The 26,072-nt window shown below is 49.6% G+C and overlaps 1 protein-coding gene across 2 annotated transcripts; it reads left to right on the forward strand.

Annotated features, from left to right (window-relative positions):
• The first annotated feature begins 227 nt into the window (after positions 1-227).
• CACNG7 (calcium voltage-gated channel auxiliary subunit gamma 7) lies at positions 228-21,753 on the forward strand. 2 transcript variants are annotated; one of them, XM_027618470.2, is made up of 6 exons: positions 228-247; positions 4,663-4,887; positions 5,520-5,606; positions 5,971-6,111; positions 19,669-19,814; positions 20,311-21,753. In XM_027618470.2, the coding sequence occupies exons 2-6, from the start codon at positions 4,692-4,694 to the stop codon at positions 20,566-20,568; spliced, it is 828 nt and encodes a 275-aa protein (XP_027474271.1). In that variant the 5' UTR covers positions 228-247; positions 4,663-4,691; the 3' UTR covers positions 20,569-21,753. The 2 variants fall into 2 exon arrangements, with proteins under 2 accessions (XP_027474271.1, XP_027474270.1); XM_027618469.2 differs by lacking the exon at positions 228-247 and adding an exon at positions 1,749-1,867.
• Positions 21,754-26,072: the final 4,319 nt, after the last annotated feature.

A 26,072-nucleotide genomic window follows, 5' to 3' on the forward strand; every position in this document is an offset into this window, starting at 1 on the left:
TTGCAGAATGAAGGGGGTGTGGAGGTGGGACAGTGACTGTACACGGAAACACACAGAGGCTGGGGGCAGGGCGGCAGAGAGAGAGGGAAAGCACAGAGACCCACAAAGTGGGGAGAAGGTACCCACAGCGCCAGAGGGAAAGAGCAGAGCCCGGGCGTGGGGGGAGGCACGAGTGCCGCGGAGAGGAGCGAAGTGGGCACGTGCACAAGGAGGTAGAGATGGACACGCAGACCACTGGGAGTGTCAGGTAGAGAACCCCCCCCACCCCGGCGCAGAGACCCAGGCATGCACCGACTCACCCAGAGCCATACACAAGCTCACAGACCCACACTGAGACCCAGAGACTGGGGCAGGGGTGGGGGCAGTCCTGAGAGGGGAGATGAAAGGCAAACCTCCTATGGAGAGACCTGGAGACGTGATCCCTGGGAGACCCCACGACAGAGAAACCAAACAAGCAGAGCCCGTGAGCTTAAGAGTTAGCCAGCGAGGCAGAAGACAGGCCGACGCGCCCTCCGGGCCTCTTTGCCTTGACCCACTTGCGGGGGAGGGGGGCGGGGGGTGGAAAAAAACAGTCCCAACAGACTACAGTTCCCAGCAGACACCGCGGCGGACCCTTCCCCCCAAGTGCGGCCCCTCACCGCCAGGGCTGATGGAAAATGTAGTCCCGGACCCGGGCAGGCCAGTTGAATGGTGTGCCTATGTCTGTGTGTTTGGAGAGGACTGAGCCCCAAAGCTTCGCAGGCTCCCTCGGGGAGCCCCGGCGTCTCTTCGTCTCTGCAGGCCCTTGGGTTTCCGGGACTCGGTCCAGTTGGATGCTGGGGCTCCCCTTGGCTCGCTCAGCACCGGGGTGGTACCCCCATGCTCTGCCCGCGGCCCCCAGCCCCAGCTCCGACCCTCGGCGGGCGGCCTGCCCCTTTAAGAGTGGCCCCGCTGACATCACGGCGGGTGGGGGGGGGGCTGGCCCGGCTCCCGGCTCCGCGGCGGCTGCAGGACCCGGCTCCGCTCTGCGCCCGCCTGCTGCTTTGGGGACCCCGGCCCGGGACGCCCCCTCCCGCCTCCTCCAGCCGCCCAGACCCCAGGCTCCGCCCCAGGCCTGGCCAGAGCCCCAGTCCTTATCAGGGGAGCCCCAGGATTGCCCCTGCTCTCTCTCCTTCTCAGGGTCTCTCTCTCCCTCTGTCTCTCTCTCTGTCTCTTTCCCTAGCTCAAGGTGTCTGGGTCTCAGCCTCTCTCAGCCCAGGGCCTGTGAGCGTCTCCCTGTCTCTCTGTCTCTCTGACCTGTCCACTTCCAGAGCCCCAGAATCTCTGAGCCCGAGGGCAGCGGGGGTCTTAGACCTGATCTCTGCCTCTCCTTTTCTCTCTCTGTGTCTCTTTTAGGCCACCTCTGTGTTTCCCCCAGTCTCCAGACCTGCGAGTCTCAGAATTTCTCAGCCTCGAGGTCTCGGTGGGGCTCTAGATCCTCGGCTCTGCCTCTCTGCCTCTCTGTGTGCCCCTGCCCCTCTCGGGCTCTCTGCCTCTGTTTCTATTCTCCTTCCCTCCCTGCCTCCCCCATTCTCAAGGCCCATCTCCCTCCCTCCCTGCAGCCTCCCCCTCCCTCCCTCCCTCCCTCCCCGCCCCTCCCCTCCTCCGCAGTAGCCAATGAGCGGCCGCCGGTCCCAGCTCCCGGCGCCGTCCGCCGAGTGAGGCCGCGGGCGCGGGGGGTGGGGGGTGGGAGGCCGGGAGGGGGCCGGGACGCCGGGCTCCGGGGCGGGGGCGGGGGGCGCGGGCACCGGCGACCCCGGTGGCGGCGGCGGCGGCCGGGGGAAGCCGCGGGGCCGGTCATGCGGCTGCGGGGCCCGCGGCCCGGAGCGTGCGCCCAGCCCTGAGCGAGGTGAGCGCGAGGGGAGGGTCCTGGAAGGAGTGGGGGCTCCCCTCGAGGTGGCTGGGAGCCGGGGGTTGGGCCTAAAAGGGGCCTGAGTGGCCCCGGGGTGTGGGATTCTGGCGGTCAGGACGCCTGAGTTCTGGAGGCAACGAGGGGCGGGGGGACACTGGGCCTAGGGAATCCGGGAGGACGGGGTCCTAGGGTCCTGGAGTGGGGCAACTATACTCTTAATATCCGAGTCTTAGAGACCGTGAGCCCTGAGGAGGGTGCAGGCCAGGTCCTTGAGGGAGGCGGTCCTGGAGGAAGGGGGGGGCCGGGCCCGGGAGGAGCAGGATGTGTCTGAGGAGGGGTCCCCAGAAACGGGGAATACGTTCCCGAAGAGACTGGAGGGAGACGGAGTTTGGACTTGGGGCTTGGAGAACGGGGCCCCTGGGATCCGAATGCCTGAATCCGGGAGAGACTGCGATAGATAAAGAAGGAAAAGAAGGTGGCTCCAGGCCTGGGAGAGGGTCCCAAAGGAGGAAGGGCCGGAGGAGAATGAGGAGATCTGGGCGGGCCATTTGGAGTGAGGCGGAATCGGAGCAAAGGAGGGGGTTTCAAAGGGGAAGTGAGAAAGGTGTCAATGGGCAAGGTCCCAGCTGGGAGCCCTAGGAGCCTTGGTGGGGGTGTGGGGGGAGCTGAGGTCAGCTACCTGGGGCTCAGGCAATCAGGGTGACCGGGTTTTGATGCTTGTTTCCGAGCTGAGCGGGCTGGAACAGGAGCCGGCTGCTGGCGGTCAAGGCTTGGGACGGGGGATGGGAGGAAAAGCTGGTCAGAGCTCTGCCAGACTCGGATCCCTGACTCCTCCAAGAGGCTGGGGGTGGGGCCTGGTGGGATGGGGGCTCTGGATGCTGAGATGTGTGTGTGTGGGGGGGGGCGGCGGCTGATGAAAGTTGTCTGACTCCAAGATCGTTACTGGCATGGGGCAGAGTTTCAAGGCTCCAAGAATTCCTATTAGAGAAAGCCGGGTCTCAAGTCTTGGCTGCATTGTTGGGGAGTATTTAGGAGTCTTAACCTTCATAGTTAAAAAAGATGATGGGGATCGCTGGTATTTCGCTGATATTCAGGGATGTAGAGGTTTTTGGCTGAGGAAGGATGGGGATCCCAAGTTGAGTCCCCCAGATCATGGGATTGTGTAGTTTAGGGAAAAGTTAAGGGCGGGGGGGGGGGGCAAGGGTGGTAGATAAGAGATTAGGAACTCCCTAGTTAGAATCTCTAGATCTCTGACTGGAATCTGGAAGGCCACAGCTATGAACTGGTGATCTCTTGTTTTGAGGGCCTGGTGTTAGAGGGGTCAGAGTTCCAGGCTAGATGTTGAAGAGGGTCTGTAATTGGGAGTCCTAGTGTGGAAGTTGGAGTCCAGAATCTCTGGTAGGGAATTTGGGGATCTTGTGATGGCCCATGAGAGGGATAGGGATCCTGGGCTTCCTGATTTGGAATTTTAGTGTTCAGAACGCTGATCCCTAGGTTCAAGGATGGTCTAGGGTACTCAGGTTAGGGTTCTGAGTTGGAGGGGAAGGGGGTCCCAGATCATGGTTTTGACATTCTGGAGTCTCTAGCCAAAATCCAGGCTCCAGATCTCGGGATCCCAGTGTTCTGGGATCCAGCAGTCTGAGATGGAGTCCCAGCATCCTAGGTTCAGGGGGCTGCCCGGATCTGGGATGGGGGGAATTAGGGTTGTGGAACCTGAGATCTGAGTCATGAGCTGTGAACTCAGATTGGGGTACCAAATTGAGGTCATGGCACAGGATCAAAGTTAGAAGGTCATGGGTCCTGGTCCTGGTGTTAGAATTGGGTATTAAAGGTCAAGATAAGAGTCCAGGGGTTTAAACTTAAGTTTAGACCTCTGCTCAGGTCTTGATTAGTGGGTCCTTGGTTAGTAGGATCCTTAGTTAGGGGATTGGGGGATTTCTGGTAATTATTTAGCAAGGTCCAAAAGAAAGGGGTCAGGGTGCCAGGAGTCAGGATTGGGGGAATATGCCTGGTTCTAATGTTTTGTTTTGTTTTTAAAGATTTTATTTTTATTTTTTGACAGAGAGAGAGACAGCGAGAGAAGGAACACAAGCAGGGGGAGTGGGAGAGAGATAAGCAGGCTTCCTGCTGATCAGGGAGCCCGATGAGGGGCTTGATCCCAGGACCCTGGGATCATGACCTGAGCCGAAGGCAGACGCTTAACGACTGAGCCACCCAGGTGCCCCTGGTTCTAGTGTTGAAATGTCTGATCCATGTAATAGTTTCTGAGTCCAGGCTCAAGGTTAAGGATTCTGGTGAGGGCTGGTGTCTAGGGTTAAGGTCTCTGGTCAGGGCATAAGGTTAGGGTTGGAGGGCCTGGTTCTGGCATCGAGAATATGGATGTTGAGTTTCTAGTCAGTGTTATGATATTTGGGACCCAAGTCCAGGCACATGGTTGGAGCTAAGGTTCAATCTCTGGATCTGGGCTGAAGGTTATGGTTGGAAATCTTATCCTGGGGTCAGGGATCTGGTGTGGTGGGTCTCTCATCAGGATCCAGAGCCAGAACACAAGTGTCAGGTTTGGGAAGTCCAGTCCTGGGGTTGAGGGTCAACAGCTGATGTCACTGGTTCAAATGCAGAAATGGGGTCATGGGTTAGGGCACAGAGGTCAGATTTGAGAAGTTTCAGTCTAAGAAATGGTGTCTCTGGCTTGGGATCGGTGTCCCGAGTGGCTTCCCAGGTGGCTGCATGGGGTTGGGGACTCTAGTTAGTCCCCTCAGGACTCTCCAAGGCAGCAGCTTCCCGTGTCTCAGGCCCCGCAGGGCGCCCCCCGCCGCTGAGGATGAGTCACTGCAGCAGCCGCGCCCTGACCCTGCTGAGCAGCGTGTTTGGTGCATGTGGCCTGCTACTCGTGGGCATCGCGGTCAGCACTGATTACTGGCTGTACATGGAGGAGGGAACGGTGCTGCCGCAGAACCAGACCACGGAGGTCAAGATGGCACTGCATGCCGGCCTCTGGCGAGTCTGCTTCTTCGCAGGTACAGACGCCACATGTCCTCCATTCAACTGTCTCTGCCTTGCCTGGGACCTGAGGGTCCTTATCCACAGTTCCATCCCTTGGGTTCCAGAAATCCAGAAACGGATCCTGTTTCTCTCCTGGAGAGACAAATTTCTTCCTGGAGACCCGATTTCTAGCCCTTCATTTCCTGGATCTAAAAGCCCCCATGCCAAGTCCCTAATCCCTGGAGAGTCCACTCTTAGAAGCAAGAGTCTAGCATCAGAGCTTGTCTCCTGCACAGTTCCAGTGTTGAACGGGCAGAAAAAAGAATCCAGCGCTCCCCGCCCCCGACGACCACAGAGACCTTCCTCCTTGGAATCCCCCCCAATCCTGTTCAGGGATTAAGGAGTCCTCGCCCACGCGCCCCCCCCCACCCCTTTGGGACCCAGGGTTCCAGCCCTGTCCTCCATCCATGGAGGGAAGCTCGGAAGAGGAACTCCCAGACCTCCTGTGCATCCCCTTCTTGACCCCCTAAGAATAATATAGACAGTAACCCCTGGATTCAGCCTCACATACCCATCCCAGGGTCTCCCACTGTGTCACCTGCCCCTCACTGCCTCTCCAGAGCTCAGGAGCCCCTCATCCAGCTTTGCCTTCGTATCTTATCCCCAGGCCGGGAGAAGGGTCGCTGTGTGGCCTCGGAGTATTTCCTTGAACCGGAGATCAACTTGGTGACGGAGAACACGGAGAATATTCTGAGTGAGGGGGAAGCAGGGGGCCTAGACAAAGGGCGGCGAGTCCTGGGAGAAAGGGCAGCACCAGGAAAGGGGTGGGGTGGAGGTGGAGTGGGGGCTTGAAAGCAGGCAGTGGTTGGGTGAAGAGGAGGAGCCAGGTTGATGGGGCGTGGCCTGGGCAGTGGGTGGAGTCCACTGGAACGGGGTGGGGTCCGACTCAAGGGGTGTGGCCTGGGTGAAGGGGTGGGGTTAGCAATGGACGTATCGGAAGGGGAGGAGCTACATAAAGGGGCGGGGCCGGTGCAGGAGGAGAGGCCAGGGGAATGGGGAGGTGTCACCCCCCCCAGAGTCCCCCTCACCCCTTGTCTCTCCCTTTACCTTTCCCTCAGAGACGGTGCGCACGGCCACCCCGTTCCCCATGGTCAGTCTCTTCCTAGTGTTCACGGCCTTCGTCATCAGCAACATCGGCCACATCCGCCCACAGAGGACCATTCTGGCTTTCGTTTCTGGCATCTTCTTCATTCTCTCGGGTGAGCCCAACGGAAAGACTCAGGGCCTGGGGACTGTTTTCCGTTCCAGGAATCTGCGGTCCCTCCTCCACTAAGAAAGCCGCTTCCTTGCTGTGTGATCCTGGAGGGGTTGCCCAACCTCTCTGAGCCCCATTTTCCTTTTCTGTGAAATGGAGATAGCAAGCACCCATTTCACAACTTGTCGGGAGGACCCAATCATAGGGAGTGTTTATTAGGTGCTGATTAGGTGCTTGGCTCTGTTCTGATACTTCCCACAACCCTGTGAGGGAAATGCTATTAATAGTCCCATTGTACAGATACAGAAACAGACGCTCAGGGAGCTGAAGTCATTGCTCAGGTCCGCACAACCAGGGAGACACAGAGCTGGGACTCAGACACTTGCTGTTCACCTCCAGAGGCTGAATTTTTTCACCCATCCTGATATTTTAGCAGTTCACATATTTCAGGGCTTTTTATTTCCTGTGGAACATTTTATTTGAAACATTTTCAAACAGAAAAGTGGAAAGAATTTTGGAGTGAGCATCCATGTACCCACCACTTAGAGTCAACCATTACCCTATTACTAGATGGCTTTGTCCTGTATCTGTCCATCTGTCTATATTCCTGCCCATCCATCAGTCCACCTTATTATTATCTCTTTATGCAGTTCAGTGGGAGTTGTAAGTGTCCGTACACTTCACTCTGAATATGTCACCTTGCATGTCATTAGCCACATTGCAGTATTTGTCTTTGTTTTTTATTTTTTTCTTTTGAAATACGAAGCTCTTGTGCATGAGTGATCGCACACCCTTCCCATAACATCTCTGCCGCAGAGTTATTATTAGCACTCACTTGATAAAATGGGGGCACGGAGGTCCACAGTTGTGCAGGGAGTTGCCCAAGACACCAGCCTGAGTTGGAGCCGGGGGACCAAGTGTCCTGAGCTCCAGAGCAGAGTTCTTTCTCAGGTGTCACCCACCTCCAGTGTCAGCACTGTCTGGTCCAATTCAGTCCCTCTCGGCTCAGGTCAGGCCAGGTCAACCCGGCCCTAACACATTTAACTCATCCGTCTGGTCCAATTCACCCCAGTCCATTCTGACTCCGTTCGAATTAATTCAGCATCATTTCATTAAACTCCGTTCGGGTCCTTTTCATTCAGTTGACATTTTATGAACAAACCCCGCTTATGGCTCATTTCCATTCTGTCCCCTGGGGCCTGCACCCGGATCCCTCTTTAGAGTTGGCTCCGCAAAGAGTTGAAGATGGATCTTTGACTATCCCCAGAGAAACCAGGGTGCAACCTCCCTGATAACTTGAATCGCAGCGTGTGGAGCTGGACACGGAGCTAAAATAAGACCCGTACAATGTCACCATCCTGGAGTGTCAGAGAAGAATGGTCTTATCATTTTTATTTTTTTTTAATTTTATTTATTTATTTGACAGGGAGAGAGTGAGAGCACAAGCTGGGAGACAGAGGGAGAGGGAGAAGCAGGCTCCTCGCTGAACAGGGAGCCCGACATGGGACTCGATCCCAGGACCCTGGGATCATGACCTGAGCTGAAGGCAGCCACTTAACCAACTGAGCCACTCAGGCGCCCCGCTCTTATCATTTTTCATATGGAAAAATAGTGGCCTAGAGAGAGAGAAAGGGGGACAAGGGTAGGAAGCATGGAGACTCTAATTCAATCCACCCAAAACACTAGAAGGAAGATCCCATTTTTGCTGTTCACAGAAGGGGCAACATAGCTCAGTGGTAGAGGGCAGTTGGCCCAGAGGGTGTTCTCATCCCAAAACCCACACTCATGCTCCTGCGATGTCCCAGGACCTGACTTCCCATGGTCAGGCTGAGGATCAATGTTGCTGTCAGGGCTGGAGGTCAGGCCTCTGATGTAGAGAAATTTGGGGGGACTGAACCCCACTTCCTGAAGCCCTTCCTCGAGTTCATGTCATAGACTATGGCCTGTGCACCCCACTTCAAGGAGTCTGTCATGCGCTTTCAAGGTTTGTGGGGTGAGGTGCCTGACAGTTCATGCTGCTGTGAACCTAGAAAGACCTGGGTGCAAATTCTTCGCCTGAACTGCATGGGCTCTCCATGGTCCCAAAATCCTATTGTTCTAAGGCAGGGTTGTTTCTATTCAGCCTGGAATGTAGGTGATTTTTGCCTACTGCACAATCCTGAAACAGAGGTGGAGTGAAGGGGGAGAGGGAGTGGGAGTTGGATGACAGAGAAAGGAAGGGGGAAAGGAGTTGTCGAGAGGACAAATCCTGGTCAAGGGTTGGCAAACCTGTGTAGGGCCAAATAGTAAATGTTTCAGGCTTTCTGAGCCATAGGATTGTGATACCAAAGGAAGCAGAGGTGAGGCGATGGGCATGGCTGTGTGCCAGTGATCCTACCTATGGGCCCTGAAATTTGAATTCCATGTAATTTTCATGAGCCATGAAATATTCTTCTTCTTTCATTTTGTCCCCCACCCCAACCCCCTCACCTTTTACAGATGTAAAAACCACGCTTAGCTTTAAAACCATGCAAAACCAGGTGCTGGGACACTTGGTAGGTTGCTGACCCCTGGTGTCCATCATAGATGTGAAGGGCCGACCCAGTGCCTGGTAGACACGTACATATGTACTGTACATCCATAGTAGTGGTGATGGCAGCAACCAAAATAATCAAGAGACATGGTTGGGGGAAGTTCTAAGTGCTTTACGTAAATTAAGGTATTTCTTTTTCTTTACCTACTAGGGCAGATGTCATTGTTATTGTCATTCTCTAGCTGAGGAAACGGAAGCAGCTAGAGGTTAAGTTGCTCCATAGTGGAAGCAGGATTCCCACCAGGCCTTCACCGTGACATTATACTGCCCCACCATAATGAAAAATCACCAAAAAATGGGGCACCTGGTTGGCTCAATCAGTAGAGCATGCAACTCTTGATCTCGGGGTCATGAGTTTGAGCCCCACATTGGGCATAGAGATTGCTTAAAAAAATAGGATAAATAAAAAATAAAAAGTTTTAAAAAATCATAAAGATGGGGGCACTGGGTTGCTCAGTCGGTTGAGCATCCAACTCTTGATCTCAGCTCAGGTCATGATCTCAGGGTCATGAGTTCAAGCCCCACGTTGGGCTCCATGCTGAGCGTGGGGCCTACTTAAAAAAAATCATAAAAATGAAGGAGATTTAAAAGGAGAGGGAAGGATGACAGTACCAGTATCTTAGATCTGGGAACAGGATAATCTAGTCCAACTAGTTCATGTTCCCAAGACTTAGAGAGAGAGACAGGAGTTGCCTAAGGGCTGTTGAGTAGTGGCATTGGCATTCAGTTCTGGAGAAAGCAGTGGGAGGGTTGGGGCAGAGGAGGGACAGGGTCACCTGGGTGTTAAGCATCCTTTAGGGATGGACTAGCAGGAAAGAAACAGGAAATGGGCAAACCAAGGAAGAAGCTTATGCAGTGCTCTGGGCAAGAGCAGCTGGGGCTTGAGCTGGGGCTGGGGTTGGAAAGATAAAGGCAAGTGCATGGCTTTGACAGAGAAGGATATCGACAGAAGAATCAATGGAACCAGATGACTGGCTGGATATGGTTGGTGAGAGAAGCAGGGAGGAAGCTGGAATGACATTGACTCTCTTTTTCCAGGTCATAAGAAGCATGCTTCCCATGTAAAGCCCATACTAACCCCTGACCCTCAACATGTTCTATGCATCTGCTCATTCATTTGCTCATCAAGCATTTACAGACACCCTATATTGCCAAGCCCTGCACTGAGCACTGAAGATGTGGCTGAATCCTAGGTGAGAGCTCACATTCAGTCAAATATGAAACAGCCCCAATTACCCATCAGTCAAAAGTACACAGCTGCTTCGATCCCTTCCATGCTCAATGGATTCCCATTGCACGTAGAGTACATCCAAACTCTCCGTGCTAGCTTATAAGGTTTTCCAGGATTTAGCTAATGCTCAGATCTCTGACCTCATTTCCTAACCCACTAACACTCTCTCCATTGCTTACAACCTCAGCCACACTGGCCTATTCTATTCCTTGAAAATGCTCATCTCAGCCCCACATGAGGACTTTACATTCATCAACCCTCCATGCTTGGAAGTCTCTTCCTCCTGATACTCAAAGAGCTCGAACTTTCTCTCTTCAGACTTTCTTTCTCTGACAATAGTATGTAATGTTGCCGTGCCCCGACTATACCATCACTTTGCATGCTTTATATTTGATTCATAGCTATTTTCATCTTACGCGTTTTCCGTCTCCTACTAGAATGTAAACTCCTAAATACACGGACCTTTACAAGCATGCTCTCATTTGTGTCCACAGAGCCTAGATGAGTTGCTGGTACAAAGTACACATTGAAGTATTTGTATAAGAGAGGAATGATAAGGACAACTTAGGGCATTCTGGGAAAAGGGAGGATGCATTAACTTGGCACAGTAGGGTGGTGGGGAGGGGGGGAATGACCTGGGAGGGCTTCCAGGAGGAGGTGACATCTGAGTAGATGAAGCTGAAAGGGTGAGGGAGAATTTTTCAAGTGAAGAAAGAATAGTGCCTTGTATGGAGGTTGAAGTCACAGCACCTGTTAATGCCCTAGAAAGCATAAAGATAGGTAGACTCATGTGCAGCTCTCCATGGTCCTGAAGCCCTATTGTTCTAAGGCTGGGTTGTTTCTATTCAGCCTAGGATGTAGGTGATTCTTGCCTACTGCACAATCCTGAAACACAGGTGGGGTGAGAGGGAAGAGGGAGTGGGAGTTGGATTACAGAGAAAGGAAGGGGGAAAGGCGGGAGAAAAAGAGGAAAGGAGAAAACTGGCGAAAGAAGATTATTTTTGGAGGACCAGAGTCATTATAAAATGTCCAGGAAGTAGAAAGAATGGCAAGAATAACTTACCTTTTGCAATTGTTTTCACGTGATTTTCAATTACTAAACACACACACACACACACAAAAGCAAAAAAGAACTGCAAACGATTCTTTCTCTTTGGAAATATTTATTTCCTTATCAACACTTGCTCCTGACTCACCTAACGGAGAATGTTTGTTACTTAGAACTATAATGTGAAACATGGAACTTAAGGTGTGTTTGGGTGGTTAGCAGGAATCAGATCACAGAGTCTGGAATGTCAGACTGAAGAATGAAAACCTTCTCCTCTGGACAGTAGGGAGCCAAGGAAGAAATCCTTTTTTTTTTTTTTTTTTTTTAAGATTTTATTTATTTATTTGACAGAGATAGAGACATCAAGAGAGGGAACACAAGCAGGGAGAGTGGGAGAGGGAGAAGCAGACTCCCCGCCAAGCAGGGAGCCCGATGTAGGGCTCAATCCCAGGACCCTGGGATCATGACCTGAGTTGAAGGCAGATGCTGAACTGACTGAGCCACCCAGGCGCCCCCAAAGGAAGAATTTTGATGAGAGAGGAATAGAGTTTATGTGGATTTTAGAAAGAACCAGGATTTAAAGCAGGGGGATAAGGATTTAGGGGTAAGAGTAAAAGCATAGAAAATAAGCCTTAACTGGGTCAGAGGACTTGTGGTTGCAAGAAGGGGTTTTGATTTATGAGAGATGCAGGGAGTAAAATGGACTTGACCTGATGACCAAGCATCTTTGCTGGATGAAAGAAAGAGAGTAAAATCAAGAGGATTCCCCTGCATTGGACTAGGGTACCTGAGTGAGTGTGGATTGTGTGATTCCTCTGCTATCTCTTTTCTTTAAACCTGCTCATCTTTCTAGACCTATCTCGGATGCTTGTCCACCATGTGACACTTTGTGGGCCCTCTCTTCTTGAATATCAAAATTATGGAATACTAGAAGTTGAAAGTGCTACAGAAGTTCAGAGCAAGGGAAAGTTGATTCTTAGATGAAATGGAGGAATGGTGGGATTTATCATGGGTTCAAAAAGGGGAAGCAACTAATGAGCTTTTCTAGAAGCTCCAGTTGCTTGCCAAGTACACTTACCCATTCAGCTGGTGTTTATTACGTTCTGGATCTTGTGCTAGGTGGTAGGGGTGCAAGAGGGAATGAGGTAGGTTCGTTCCAAGTATCCTGGTGGGGAGAGTGATGGGGGGGCATTATTTTATCTCAATCACTCCAATTTTTTCATGAAAACTTTAAAATTGATAGAATAGTGCAATGAGCACTGGAATACCTTCCTCCACCTAAATCCTGCATTTTGCTGATGTTTTTGCCATATCCTCTTTCCCTCTCTCTTTCTCTCTCTCTCTCCGCACATACTTTTTTGGGTCTTTACCATTTCAAAATAAGTCACAGGCATCATGATATTTCATCTGCAAACACTGTAGTATGCATCTCTGAAGAGGAAGGACATTCTTCTCCTACCAAGAAATTTTACAGTAATTCCATAGCATAATTTATTCCATTTGTAGACTGTCCCATTGTTTCAAGAATGCCTTTTATAGCTTCCCCCCCAAAAAACTGGGATTCAGTCTTGGTTCACACACAGCATTTAGTTCATGTCTCTTTTACTCCAGACTAGTTCCCCCACTATTTTTTTTTTACAACACTGACTTCTAAAATGAATTTCATTACAAAAATATAGAAGGAATAGTATAAATAAATGAAATCCTATGTATCCCTCCCTCAGTTTCAGGAGTTATCAACATATGGCGAATCTTTTTTTAGTCGCACTGCCGTATCTCCCTTCTGCACTTCAGTACATTATTTTAAGGCAGACTCAGCCATTAAATCATTTTATGCACAAATATTCCAGTATATCCCTGAGAAATAAGTACTTTGTTATTTAACCTAGCCATTGTGCCCAATTAAGAATAGCTACTTAATATCATTTAATATCTAGTCAGTGTTCAACTTCCCCGCCTGTCTCATAAATAAATGCTTTTTTTACAGTTAGTTTGTTGCAAATCAGGATTCAAATTCCACTTGTGCATTTAGCTGATAGATCTCGGAAGCCTCTTTTAATCTATAATAGTCTCTCTCCTATTTCTTCCTTGCCATTTATTTGTTGAAGAAATCTGGTCATTTGTCTTGTAGAATGCCTACACCCCTGAGTTTTCCCACTGTGTTCTCTCTCCTGTTGTGGTTTAATGTGCTCATTCATCCCGGTGTTTTCCTATAAAACTGTTGTTTATCTGACCCAGACTTGTGGGTTTTTGTGGGGTTTTTTTTTTTTTTTGCTTTTGGGTTTTTTTTGTTGTTTGTTTTTCTGGCAAAAAATACTTCATAGATAGGGGGTGCTGTTTACATCCTACCACATTGCATCCAGAGACATAAGATCGCCCGGTTGGCTCTCTTCTTGAGATGATAAGGATGATCACTGGTTCGGGTGTTACCAGCTTGGCCCATATCACTGTCCTTTTGAAGACTGGAGGCCAGGGTATCGTGTAGAATGCCCCACATCCTAGGTTGGTTTGACTGTTTTCCCATGCCATCATTTGATGATTTGCTCCTATTTCCTCATGTTCTCTGTAACCCGGAAGTTCTGTCTAGACTAGAGGCTTTATTAGATTCGGGTTAAACAGGTTTGGCAAGCAGATGCAGAGCTGGTGCCTGTTCTTTATACCCCAGCCCTTCAGGTGGCGAATACTCTCCGGTTGTTGGTTGTTCGCGCCGGGCGGGGAACAAAGTTTGAACCCTTGATAAAGGCGGTGATCATCAGGGCTGTTCATTGAAATGGTACATTTTCCTCTTTCCAATTAATAAGCAATTTGTAGGATAATACTTTGGTAACTTGGGGAGGTAAAACCCTCCCCTATTTTATTGAAATTTGGGGAAAAGAATATAAACCTACAGAAAAGTTGCAAAAATAACAGTGAACTCTCACATACCCTTCATCTGGACCAAATTTTAACGTTTTGCCACATTTGCTTTCTCTCTCTCTGTGTGTGTATATATATTGTATCTGAGATGTTTATAAATATAAATATATGAACCACTTGAACATAAGTTGCAAACACCTCACCCCTAAATATTTCAGCAAGTATCACCTAAAAACAAGTGCATTCCCTTTTCTAAACACAGTACAATAATCAAATTCAGGAAGTTTAACATTTATACAGTATTATAGCTAAAGCACAGTCAGTCCATCTTCAAATTTCACCGATTGTCCCAGGACTGTCTTTTATCGTCATTTTACCCCCATTCAGTATCCAATCTAGGATCATGCTTTGTATGTCTTTGTCCTGTTTCCTTTTTGCCTTTTATCTTTTATATAGGGCCTGTGACTTTTTAAAAAAAGAAATATCTTTCATGTTGACTTTTTTTGAAGAGAGCAGCCAGGCATCTAGTAGAATGCCCGCGGTTTTCTTAGGAGTGGATTCAGGTTACACATTTTCAGCAGGAACCCTACGTAAATGGAGTAGTGGCAGGCTCACATCAGGAGGTAATGGTGTCCGTCTGCCCCGTTATTGTTAATGTTAGTTTTAGTCACTTGCTTCAGATGGTATATTGGGTTCCTTTATGATGAAGGAAGTTTTTAAAAATCCTGTTTATAAATTAATAGATACTCCAGGGGGAGATTCTGTTGTGCAGTGATTTAATGGCCACTGATGATGCTGGCCCAAATCCTAATATTACTCATAGGGTTGCAAAATGGGGTTTTCTAAATCTGCTGTTCCATCTATAGGTATACCACCGAAAAAAATAATTTTCTCTTTTCTTTTATTATTTGTTTATTTTTTAAAAAATATATCAGTATGGGTTCACATTTTTAAAAATTCAGCAAGTTATATGCCATTTTTTAAAAAGATTTTATTTATTTATTTGTCGGTGGGGGGGAAGGAGCAGAGGGAGAGGGAGAAGCAGCTCCCTGCTGAGCAAGGAGCCTGATGTGGGACTTGATACCAGGACCCTGGGATCATGACCTGATCTGAAGGCAGCCACCTAACCAACTGAGCCACCCAGGTGCCCCTCTTTTTTTTGTTGTTGTTTTAAAGATTTATTTATTTAAATTTTTCTAAAAAAGATTTTATTTATTTATTTGAGAAAGAGAGTGAGAGACAGAGAGATCACAAGCAGGGGGGAGAGGTAGAGGGAGAAGCAGACTCCCTGCTGAGCTGGGAGCCTGATGCGGGACTCGATCCCAGGGCCCTGGGAACATGACCTGAACTGAAGGCAGACGTTTAACAACCACCCAGGTGCCCTGTTGATTTATTTTAGAGAGAGTGTGATGCACATGTGAGCATCCCCACTGGGTGGGACGGGCAGAGGGAGAAGGAGAGAAGCAGACTCCCCACTGAGCATGGAGCCCACCCCGGGGGGTTCAATCCCATGACCCCAAGATCATGACCTGAGCTGAAATCAAGAGTCAGCCACCTACCTGACTGAGCCACCCAGGTGCCCCAATATATGCCATTACTTCTATTATTCATTTTGATGTTCAAATTGTCCCTAGTTGGACTATCAGGAACCCCCTTCAAGCCAGTCCCTGCATCCTCTTCTGCCGTGTCCCTCTCATTTTTTGAGTTTTTCCTTCCTTTGTGGCACAAGTGCACTTTTACTGCCTCTCCCCCAGGCTTCAAATGAGCTATTTCTTCTGGAAGCCCTAGCTTCTTATTTAGTGGGGGATGATATTAGAGACCAAAAGTTCGGTGCTAGGTGGGCTCTTTGCTACTCTGTCTCTAGAATGTTTCAGGACACAAATTGGGGAATTATATGCTTGTAAAACAGGAGGTTTTTACTAACACCTGGGGTCTTCTTCATCTTACCCCATTCTGATCTGTGTCTTCCTTTTCTCAGCACCAGAATCCAGCTCCCTAAACATCAGTATATTTGCAAATTTGCTCAGCCCCACACTGCTTAAGAGCTGCTACCTCTAAACCATTTCCCCAGAAATGTACTAAGGTTCAAGATTTCTTTGCAGATCTTTTGTCTTTAGAATGAAATATGTAATCAAAGTACTGTATTTGAAAGTTACTTAGAATACTACTTTTACCACCTCCTGTGGTTGTATCACTCATTTGATATAAAGTTAGCTTCATTTATTTTTTTAAAAGATTTTATTTATTTATTTGACAGAGAGAGAGACAGCGAGAGAGGGAACACAAGCAGGGGGAGTGGGAGAGGGAGAAGCAGGCTTCCTGTGAAGCAGGGAGCCCGATGAGGGGCTCGATGCAGGGCTTGATCCCAGGACCCCGGGATCATGACCTGAGCCGAAGGCAGACGCTTAACGACTGAGCCACCCAGGCGCCCCATAGCTTCATTTATTTTTGTTTGTATTCAACTTTAGGTTTTTTCCCCCATCCTTGTTGATTTTAGCTTTCGAATATATAAAATATTAACATTCTTCCAAGGGTCCAAATCACGCAAAAATACATGCTCAGAGGATGGCCACTTCCTTCCTGTTCTCACTTTCCTCCTGTAGGTGATCAACCTCATTTGTTGGTTTTCCTTGCTGTGTCTCTTTTTGCAAAAATCAGCAGATGCACATATGTATTTTATTTATTTATTTTTGCTTAAAAGCTAGCATCCTGTATACTGTTTTGTGCATTACTTTTTTTTTTTTTAACTGAGTGAAAGCGTCTGGAACTATCATTGAACTCCACTCCAGTTCACAGAGACCTTCCTCGTTCTCACTTCACAATGGCACAGTCCTCTACTCCGTGATGTTTTACAGTTTATCCCACTAATCTTCTGTGTAAATGCATGTAGGTCATTTCTAGGATTTTGCAGTTATGGCTAATGAGGTGAATTAGCATGCCTCTGTGTGCTTTTGTATGGTTGGACAGATAGCTGCAGGGTAAATTCTTACGAGTGAGATTGTGGAGTTAAAGGGTAGATACATGTGTGGTTTTGCTAGTTATGGCCAGATTCCCCTCCACTGGGGCTGGGCCATTTTGCATTCCCACCAGCAACATGTAAGAGCTTCTGTTTCTCCGGCCTCACCAAAAGAGTATGTTGTGAAGCTTTTTAACTTTTGATGACCTGATGGATGAGAAATGACATCTCTTCACAGTTGCCATCAACATTTTTCTTATTCTGAGTAAAGGAGCATTTTTTTAAAAGATGTATTTATTTATTTGAGAGAGAGAGAGAGAGAGTGGGGGGGTGGGTTGTGGAGGGAGCAAGTGGAGGGAGAGAGAGAATCCTCAAGCAGACTCCCTGCTGAGCGTGGAGCCCTACGTAGGGCTTGATCCCAGGACCCTGAGATCATGACCTGAGCCAAAATCAAGAGTCAGCCGTTTAACCGACTGAGCCACCCAGGTGCCCCCACGTTTTTCTTTTTAAACAAAGAGCTCAAAGAAGGCCTTTCTAAAGAAGGCCTTTCTAAAGAAGTGACAAGGGAGGAGAGATGTAAATAAAGTGAAAGAAAGACATGGAAAAAGCTGGAGGAAGAGCAATACAGTTGGGGGGAAGAGCAAGAGCAAAGGCCTGAGGCAGAAATCAGCTTGATGTGTTCAAGGAAGCATGAGGAAGTCATGTGATCTAAGTAGAGGGAACAAGGAGAAACTGTCCAGGGATGAGGCCGGTGGGGCACAGACCGCATAGGCATTGCAGTCCAGGGTCAGGAAAGTTTTTCTGTAAAAGGCCTGATAATGAACATTTTCAGTTTTCCTGGCTGTACAGTTTCTGCCACGACTGTTTTACCTTGCCACTGCAGGCGGAGGCTACACGGAAGCAAAGGGTTGTGGCTGGGTGCCAGTAACATTTTATTTATAGACCCTGACATGAGGAATCCGTATACTTTTTAAACTGAGATATTACAATTCACAAAACATGAAGTTCACATAATTCGGTGGTTTGAGTATACTTGCAAGGTTGTGCGACCATCCCCATTACCTGGTTTTGCACCATTTTCATCATCCCAGCAAGAAACCTCATACCCTTTAACGGCAGCCAGTGGGAATCTCCCCTCCACCCCGCTCCTTGGCAACCACTAATCCACTTTCTCTCTCTATGGATTTGCCTATTTTCGACATGGCATATAAATGGAATCATACAGTATGTATCTGCCTTCTTTCTTTTGCTTATTTTCCAAGTTCATCCATGTGGCAGTATAAATCAGTATTTCATTCCTTTTTTTGGCTGAATAATATTCCTTTATACAGCTATACCACATTTTGTTTATCCATTTAGTTGATAGACACTTGGGTTGTTTCCACTTTTCGGCTATTATGAAGAATGCTGCTACAAACATTCATGCAAAGTTTTTGTGTGAACATATGTTTCCTATTCTCTTGGGTAGAGATACCTAGCAGTGGAATCGCTGGGTCATGTGGTAATTCTATCTTTAACACTTTGAGGAACTGCCAAATGAAATTCATATACTTTTTTACATGCCACAAAATATCATTCTTTCGATTTTTTTTCAACAATTTGATCGTGTAAAAGCCATTCTTAGCTAGTAAGCCCTACAAAAACAGGAGGTGGGCTGGATGAAGCTCATGGGCTGCTGTTGGCTGAACCCTGTTGTAGGCAATGGAAGGAATTTAGATTTATTTTGGGTGTGATGGGCACACAAATGTTTATCTGGGAGAAGATGCTGATAGGGATGACTTGGATTGATTTAGGGCAGGGACCCCATAACCTCCGTAAGCCACACTTGGCATGGCTGCTCTTTAAAAGACGTTCAGCTTGAGGACATGACATCTGACTCTTAAGATGTCTCAAACCAGACACCTCCCCCCCCACCTTCTCCATGTGCCTCTATTCCCTCAACCGTCAGTGGTGATAAAGGTGGTACCTCTGTGGAAGGACCATTGGTAGGGTTCAATAAGTTAATACATATACAGCACTGAGAACAGTGCCTGGCACAGGGCAAGACCTGTATAAGCAGTTGCTATTGTTTTATTAATATTATTATTGCTTTGTTGCTATGATTCACACAGTCTCAACTCAGGCCTCGCCCTCTTCCCCCTGGAACGTCGCAAATAGTCTCTCCCTCCAGTCTCTTCCCAGAACCAACCGTCCCGCAAGGGTTCTAATGACACTCCTATCTGACCCTGTCCTTCCTCTGCTCCAGACCTTCCAGGGCTCCCTAATGCCCTTGGCATTGATGCCAAGCTCCTCAGCTTGGCATTTGAGGCCCATCATGGCCGTGTCTCTGCCCCTTTCTCTGGCATCATATTTTGTGGCTGTGGCCCATGTTTTGGCTATATGGATGGATCGGTTCGGTGCTCCCTCTCCTTTGGCCACGCTGTTCCCTCTACCTGGAGTGTTGTAACTGTGTACTCCTCTCCCCCAGCCTCATCCTTTAGGACTTGGACAAAGGCCCTTCTTCCAGGAAGCTTTCCTTGACTTCCCCTGCCCCTCCCCCGGTCCCTGCCCCTCACCTAGGTGGGTTGGTGCCTCTTCTGGACCCACAGAACTCTTGCTACTACCTCCCTTACTGCGCATGTCACCGTGTATGTGACTATCCACCAATGTCCATATTTGCCTTCCCCAATTGCACTGTGAACTCCTGGAAGGGAGATTAGGGGAGGGGGAAAGAGGAAGTTCATTCATCTCTGGGACCCCTGCAGCCAGCCAAGGCCCAGCACACAAGGGGCTTCAAAAAATGGAATTTAGTTCAAGACAGAGCAGGGAGGAAAGGGGGAGGGGATGGCAGTGAGATGGGGGAGGGGCCGGAGAGAGGGGTCCACTGCTAACGGACCAAGGGCACCCTCTGCTCCCCAGGCCTCTCCTTGGTGGTGGGCTTGGTTCTCTACATTTCCAGCATCAATGACGAGGTCATGAACAGGCCCAGCAGCTCTGAGCAGTATTTCCACTATCGCTACGGGTGGTCTTTTGCCTTCGCTGCTTCCTCCTTCCTACTCAAAGAGGTGATGTCTGTGGGGCCCAGACGTGAATGGAGAGGGGTCTGGGGGGGCCTCATTCCTGGGTCCAGGACGAGGAGGAAACTGGGGGTGTAGACTCTGGATTTAAAAGGGAGGTGGTGGCTGAGGGCCTAACCCCAGGGTCCTGGAGGAGGGGTCTAACAGCTCCCAACTTCTGGGGTCCTGGTGGGGGGGAGGGGAGGGGGACTGGACTCCTGGGTCTGAGGGAGGAGGAGGGGCTGGGGACCTGGACTCCTGGGTCTGAGGGAGGAGGGGCTGCGGGTCTGGACTCCTGGGTGTGAGGGAGGAGGGGGCTGGGGTCCCTGACTCCTAGGTCTGAAAGAGGAGAGGGCTGCGGGCCTGGACTTCTGGGTCTGAGGGAGGAGGGGCTGGGGGCCAAGGCTCCAGGGTCTGAGCGAGGAGGGGCTGGGGGGGTCTGGAGTCTTGGGGTCCTTGGGCCCTCGGGGCCAGCCTCTGGGACCCTGACCATGCGTTGCCACAGGGGGCTGGCGTGATGTCCGTGTACTTGTTCACCAAGCGCTACGCAGAGGAGGAGATGTACCGTCCGCACCCGGCCTTCTACCGCCCGCGTCTCAGCGACTGCTCCGACTACTCGGGCCAGTTTCTGCAGCCCGAGGCGTGGCGCCGCGGCCGCAGCCCCTCCGACATCTCCAGCGACGTCTCCATCCAGATGACGCAGAACTACCCTCCCGCCATCAAGTACCCGGACCACCTGCACATCTCCACCTCGCCCTGCTGAGGCCCGCCCCTCGGCGCTCCCTCTTCCTCCTTCTCTTGCTCCTCCTCCTCCTCCTCCTTCTCTGGGGTCTCCGGGCCCCACAGCTCCGCTCCCTCCCTCGGGACTTCTCGATCCCTCCGGGAGGATGCTGCGCACGCTTTAGCCCCGCCCTCTTCCCGGTGGCCCCGCCCCGCCGTCCTAGCCCCTCCTACTTTCCAAGGGCTCCTCCCCCTTCTGGGCCTCTCGACCTCCTCGGTCCGATCCACTCGCAGACGGACCCTCCCCTTCCCTCGGGGCCCGCCCCTTTCCTCTGGCCCCGCCTCTCCCCTCCAGTTTCCGGGCCGCGGTTTCCCTGCTGCGCGCAGTCCGCGCCTGGGGCCCGCGGGGCAGGCGCGCACCCAGCCGGAGACCCACAGCGTGCTGCCTCGCCGCAGGGGCGCCGGGCTGGAGAGTAGGTTCGGCAGCCGCCTGGAATGCCAACCATCCTCCTCTCCCCTCGGCCCCGACTTCTCTCTTTCCCCCGCACGATCTCATCTCCGGACCTTCCGGGTCCGCGGGTGCAGCGGCCGGTGTTCCTGCTGCGCCCGCAGCTGCGGGGTGGGGTGTGGAGCGGGAGGCCGGGGCTTGCTTTACCTGGTGTCCCCCCCATCCCCTGGGAGGCCCCATTCTTCCTCACCCGCTGGGCTCTTCTCGGCCTCCTGAAGGTCACCTGCCTTTTAGGGGGCGCCGTCGGAAGGATCTCCTTGCTTTCTCAGCTGCCCTTGGCTTCTTTTTCTTCCTCTTCTAACTCATCCTCCAGCTCTGTCTCCCTCCTTTCTCCCCGCTCACCCAACGCCCCTAGGTGCATCTAGCCCCGCACGCCACACGACAGCGATGGAGACCCTAGGGTGGAGGGAATTCCTCCGTGCCATTTCCACACCTGTGCCCGCCTCTTCCCCCTCGAGGCCCCGTCGGGGGAGGGAGAGGCAGTAGCGGGGGTCGAAACCCCCCAAACCTCCAAGTCTTCCATTTTCTGGCACTCCCCCTCATCGAAGTCCCCCTTCCCATCTCAGACCCCCAACTCTGGCCTCTTTCAAGGGTCCGTCCGCCCCCTTGGACAGATCTGGGGGCAAGGTCACCAGAAACTCGCCCTCCCCCCTTATTAGGGGAGCGGGGGCGAGGTAGCACAGTGTTGTACACGGAACCAGAAAGGCCCCCGGGGTGGGGGGAGGGGGGCAGGGGAGGGACGGGGGCTTTTAGTTTGCATCTTAGGTGGGAGGGGGGAGGGGGGACCGCAGCAGTTAACCTGTCTTTACGCAGTGATTTTTAACGAGGCTGGGGGGAGGGGGGGCTTGGGGGGAGGGGGGTGGGGGGCCTGGCTCTGATATTTGCCGTGTATCATATGTAAATACCGACAGAAACTTCAATAAACTTTATTTCAAACACGTCTCCGCCTGCCAAGGGGGAGGGTATTGGATAGAGGGTCTGGGTCCTGGTCTCTGCCCCCAGGGTGGGGGCCTCGAGTCCTGCAGAACAAGGTTAGATTGGTCTTTGTTAAGTTGCTTAATCATCTTAATTATTAACAGCAGCACTTGATAATTCAGTCCGTGTAAAGCATGTAGGACAGCAAGTGACACCCGTCAGGATCAATAAAAACTAACTCCTGGTGTTACCATGACCACTTAGAGTACTGTTACTATTGCTTGCCTTCCTTCTATATTTATTGCTTCATTCGGTTTTCTCCCCAAGCCTACATGTTGAATTTACTGAAGTCATTTTGCAGATAGGGCCATGGAAGTGAAATGACTCACCCAGGGTCACCCAGGTACAAAGTGGCAGAGGTAGAGCTGAAAGTAAGTTCATCTGGTGCCAAGATTTCAGCTTCCTTCCCTGCTCACTGGGGAGCAGTGGATTCTCCTAATGCTGCTCTATTGAGCCATCACTTCTGCGTTGATTGAACACCTACTATGAGATGCACACTTTCCTGCCGAAGGTGATCTGATGAGATGTTCCCAGCAGCCCCCTATCAGAGGCTTCCAAGTGGGCCCTAAGATCTGTGATCTCACCTACTCCACAGAGGGATTGAAAACAGCCTGAATGTTTAATAAGCTTCTTCTTGAAGTGTGTTGAGAAGGAAGCAGTGCTAGCCCTTTGGCTCTTCGCCCTGTTGGGACTTAGATTCTTGGAGGCGGTCAGGACAGCTCCCACCATCACGACCACATTCACCAAGCTATCATTAGGTGTCAGACACTGCGCTGAGCACTTTCCATGTGTTAGCTCATTGGATTCTCCCAAACCTCCTGGAACTAGGCATTGCACACAGCCCCATTTTGTAGATGAAGAAACTAGCACTTGGGAAGATAAGATCACCCAGCTGGTAAGATGCAGAGGAGAATTTCCACCCAGGCCTGCCTGGTCCCAGAACCTCCTCTCTCAAGCCACTCTATTTCACCCATGACTTTGATGCAAACTCATCCTGTGACCTTGAGAAGTCTTTTAATCTCTGGGGCTTCAGTTTCTTTTTTCTATAAAAAGGGGGGGGTGAGCTAGAAGGACTCCAAATCCCTCTGGAACAGGGAGAGTGATGGGGGCAGGTTAGCAGGGAAGAATAAGATTCAGCAGGATCAGACTCCCTGAGGGAAATATTCTGAGTCATTTCCAATGGTTTCAGGAATTTCTGGAGGTCATGCTTGAGATCTGGGATGGCAAAGATGTTTCAGCTCCTTTGTCAAGACGAATCGATTCCTACTGGCTTCCTGGAGCATGGTGTGGAGAGGGATTTTGAGTATCTATCTGCTCCGTGGGAATGTCCCCGTTGATTGGGCTGACTGGTGCTGTCTGTCTTGCCTGCAGAAAGGGCAGTTTTGGTGCAAGTGCTGGACGTTTGCTGGACATTTGCTCATTTTGTCCAGAACTTAACAACCTAATGTCCTAAAGCTTATGTTATTTTTAAAAAAAGAACCAACCAAGTTTTTGTGGGGTTTTTTTTGGTTGTTGTTCTGTTTTTTACATTTTGAAAATGGAATGGGATCTTAAAGATTAAAAATTTGTTTATCTTTAAAAAAAATGCTGTGAAAAGTCAGTCCTTCTGAACTTTTGACATCCAGAAGTCCCCCACACCCTGAGGTATTTTTATCATACCATGTACAATTTCAAGAATCTAGTTGCATATTGAAGTATATACATGTGTGTTTAAATCCACACAGGTGAATATGTAGCTCATACATGTATATTGGACACAGCATTTATCATCATATACACATAGTTCTGCACCTCCCAATTTCACATGGCAATGTATTATGGAGAATATCTAGTATCCGTTATATAACACTACCTTATTGTTTTTTTTCAAGGATGCTTAATAACGACAGTTTGCATAAATTAATTGCATAATTTATCGACGGGTTCCTATGTGCCAGCCACTTTGCATTCAATAACCCAGGGAAACTGGTGCTTTTCTATTCATCCCATTTTTATAAATGAGGTCCTGGAGGTGCAGAGAGATAAATTAACCTTTTCCTGGTCACACAGCTAGTAAGTGGTCAAGCTAAGATTTGAATCCTGGGGATCTCCTGAACCAACCACACTTAACCACTAAGCTATACACCTCTGAGTATGCTGAAGCCACATAGTTCCATCTATTTACCTATCATCATTTTCTTTGATTTAAGAAGTCTCCGGCTTGAACTCAAGACCCTGAGATTAAGAGTTGCATGCTCTACCAACAGAGCCAGCCAGGTGCCCCTTCTATCATCATTCTTTTTTTTTTTTTTTTTAAGATTTTATTTATTTGACAGAGAGAGCACAAGCAGAGGGAGAGAGGGAGAAGCAGGCTCCCTGCTGAGCAAGGAACCCGATGTGAGACTCGATCGCAGGACCCTGGGATCATGACCCAGGCCGAAGGCAGCCGCTTAACCGACTGAGCCACTCAGGCGTCCCCCATCTATCATCATTCTTACACCGTGTTACCCAGTCAGTTAATTTACAGAATAATACTACATACACATGTTCGTGGCTCTCAAAGTGTGGCCCAGGGACCCTGGGGCATCCCTGAAACCTGTTGACAGGGTCCATGAGGTCAAAACCACCTTTACAAGAATACTAAGATATGGTTTGCCTTTTTCACTTTTAGTCTCTCATGAGCGTATAGGGTCTAGAGTCTTTTTGTGGCTTCATGATGGGTGGTACCACAAGAGATTGAATGCAGAAGCAGATATGAGAACCCTGCTTTCTTCTAGTAGCACAAACATTGAATAGATTCTCAAAAATATTGGCCAACACCACTACATTTTTGTGTGTGTTTGGGAAAATACATTTATTTTTCACCAAAATAAGTTGTCTATGTAAACATTCAATGAGTTTATTATTTTCCTGAGTTTAGTACAGATTAAGTCTCCTCTGTTTGAATTTTGAATATGTTACATATCAATAGACATAACACGCAGAAACAAATGCTTTTGGGGTCCCCTGTAATTTTTAAGCGTGTAGAGGGGTCCTGAGACCAAACGTGTTAATCATTGCTGTTGTTTGTTATGGAGGCAGAAGCATGTCAGATGTAGAGATCCACCTCATTTTATTCAACAGCTGTGTGTGTCCCTTGAATGGAGGTAACTTATTTTAGCAATAAACTCATTTTTATTATAAGTTTAATGCCTAGTCATGAATTTCAAATGTAAGCAGCAGAGAAGGACCAAAAGAAAAAAGTGCCTTTCATCTTCTCACTGATCCCAACCCCAGCCTCATTTCCCAGACGGAATGATTGTTATCATTTTTGATTATGCCCCGGGGGGGACATTTTTGGGTGTCACAGTTTGGGAGGGGCTGCTGTTGTCCTCTGGTGAGTGGAAGCCAGGGAGGTTACCGAATGCTCTCTGATGCACAGGATGACACCCACCACAAAGAATGATCTGGTCCAAGATGTGACTGGTGCTCAGGTTGAGGAAACCTGCCTTAAACAATATCTTTGAATTCACGTACTCTCTCTTGCTTTTTTTTTTTTTTTAAGTTTTTACTGACACAAATGGGATTTGGTTAAATCTGTCAATAGGCAGTGAATCTTAACTCATAGGGTATCAGGGGTCCCTCCAAGAACCGAATAAAAGCTATAGACCTCCAGAAAAGAGTACCCATATTCACAAAATTTCATAGGCAATTTCCAGAGCTTCACAGACACCCCCAAAACCCTGCCACAATTCCTTGGATGTGTAACTTTGAATCATCGTCCCAGGACATCCCGTCTGCAGCAAGATCACTACCCACACCCCCTCCTCATCCCCTCTACAGACAGGAGGACAAAGTGCCCAGAGCACAAGTGTTTGGTTCTGGGGTCCCTTAGGGAGGCAAGGAAAAGCAAGGACTGGAACTCAGGCCACCTGATTCCTCAGCGCTGGAATATTTCCACTTCACCCTGAATGAGGACATTTTAGAAACGCTGATCTTCTCTTCCTGGTGCAGCGGGAAAACACGCCACCACCACTCTGTTCCTCTTGAGAAAACACAAAGGCCCCAGCTGTTGTTGACGAGACACACTCAAGCACCTGGGAGGG

The sequence above is a fragment of the Zalophus californianus genome, chromosome 17 (genome assembly GCF_009762305.2).
Source record: "Zalophus californianus isolate mZalCal1 chromosome 17, mZalCal1.pri.v2, whole genome shotgun sequence".
NCBI lineage: Eukaryota > Metazoa > Chordata > Mammalia > Carnivora > Otariidae > Zalophus > Zalophus californianus.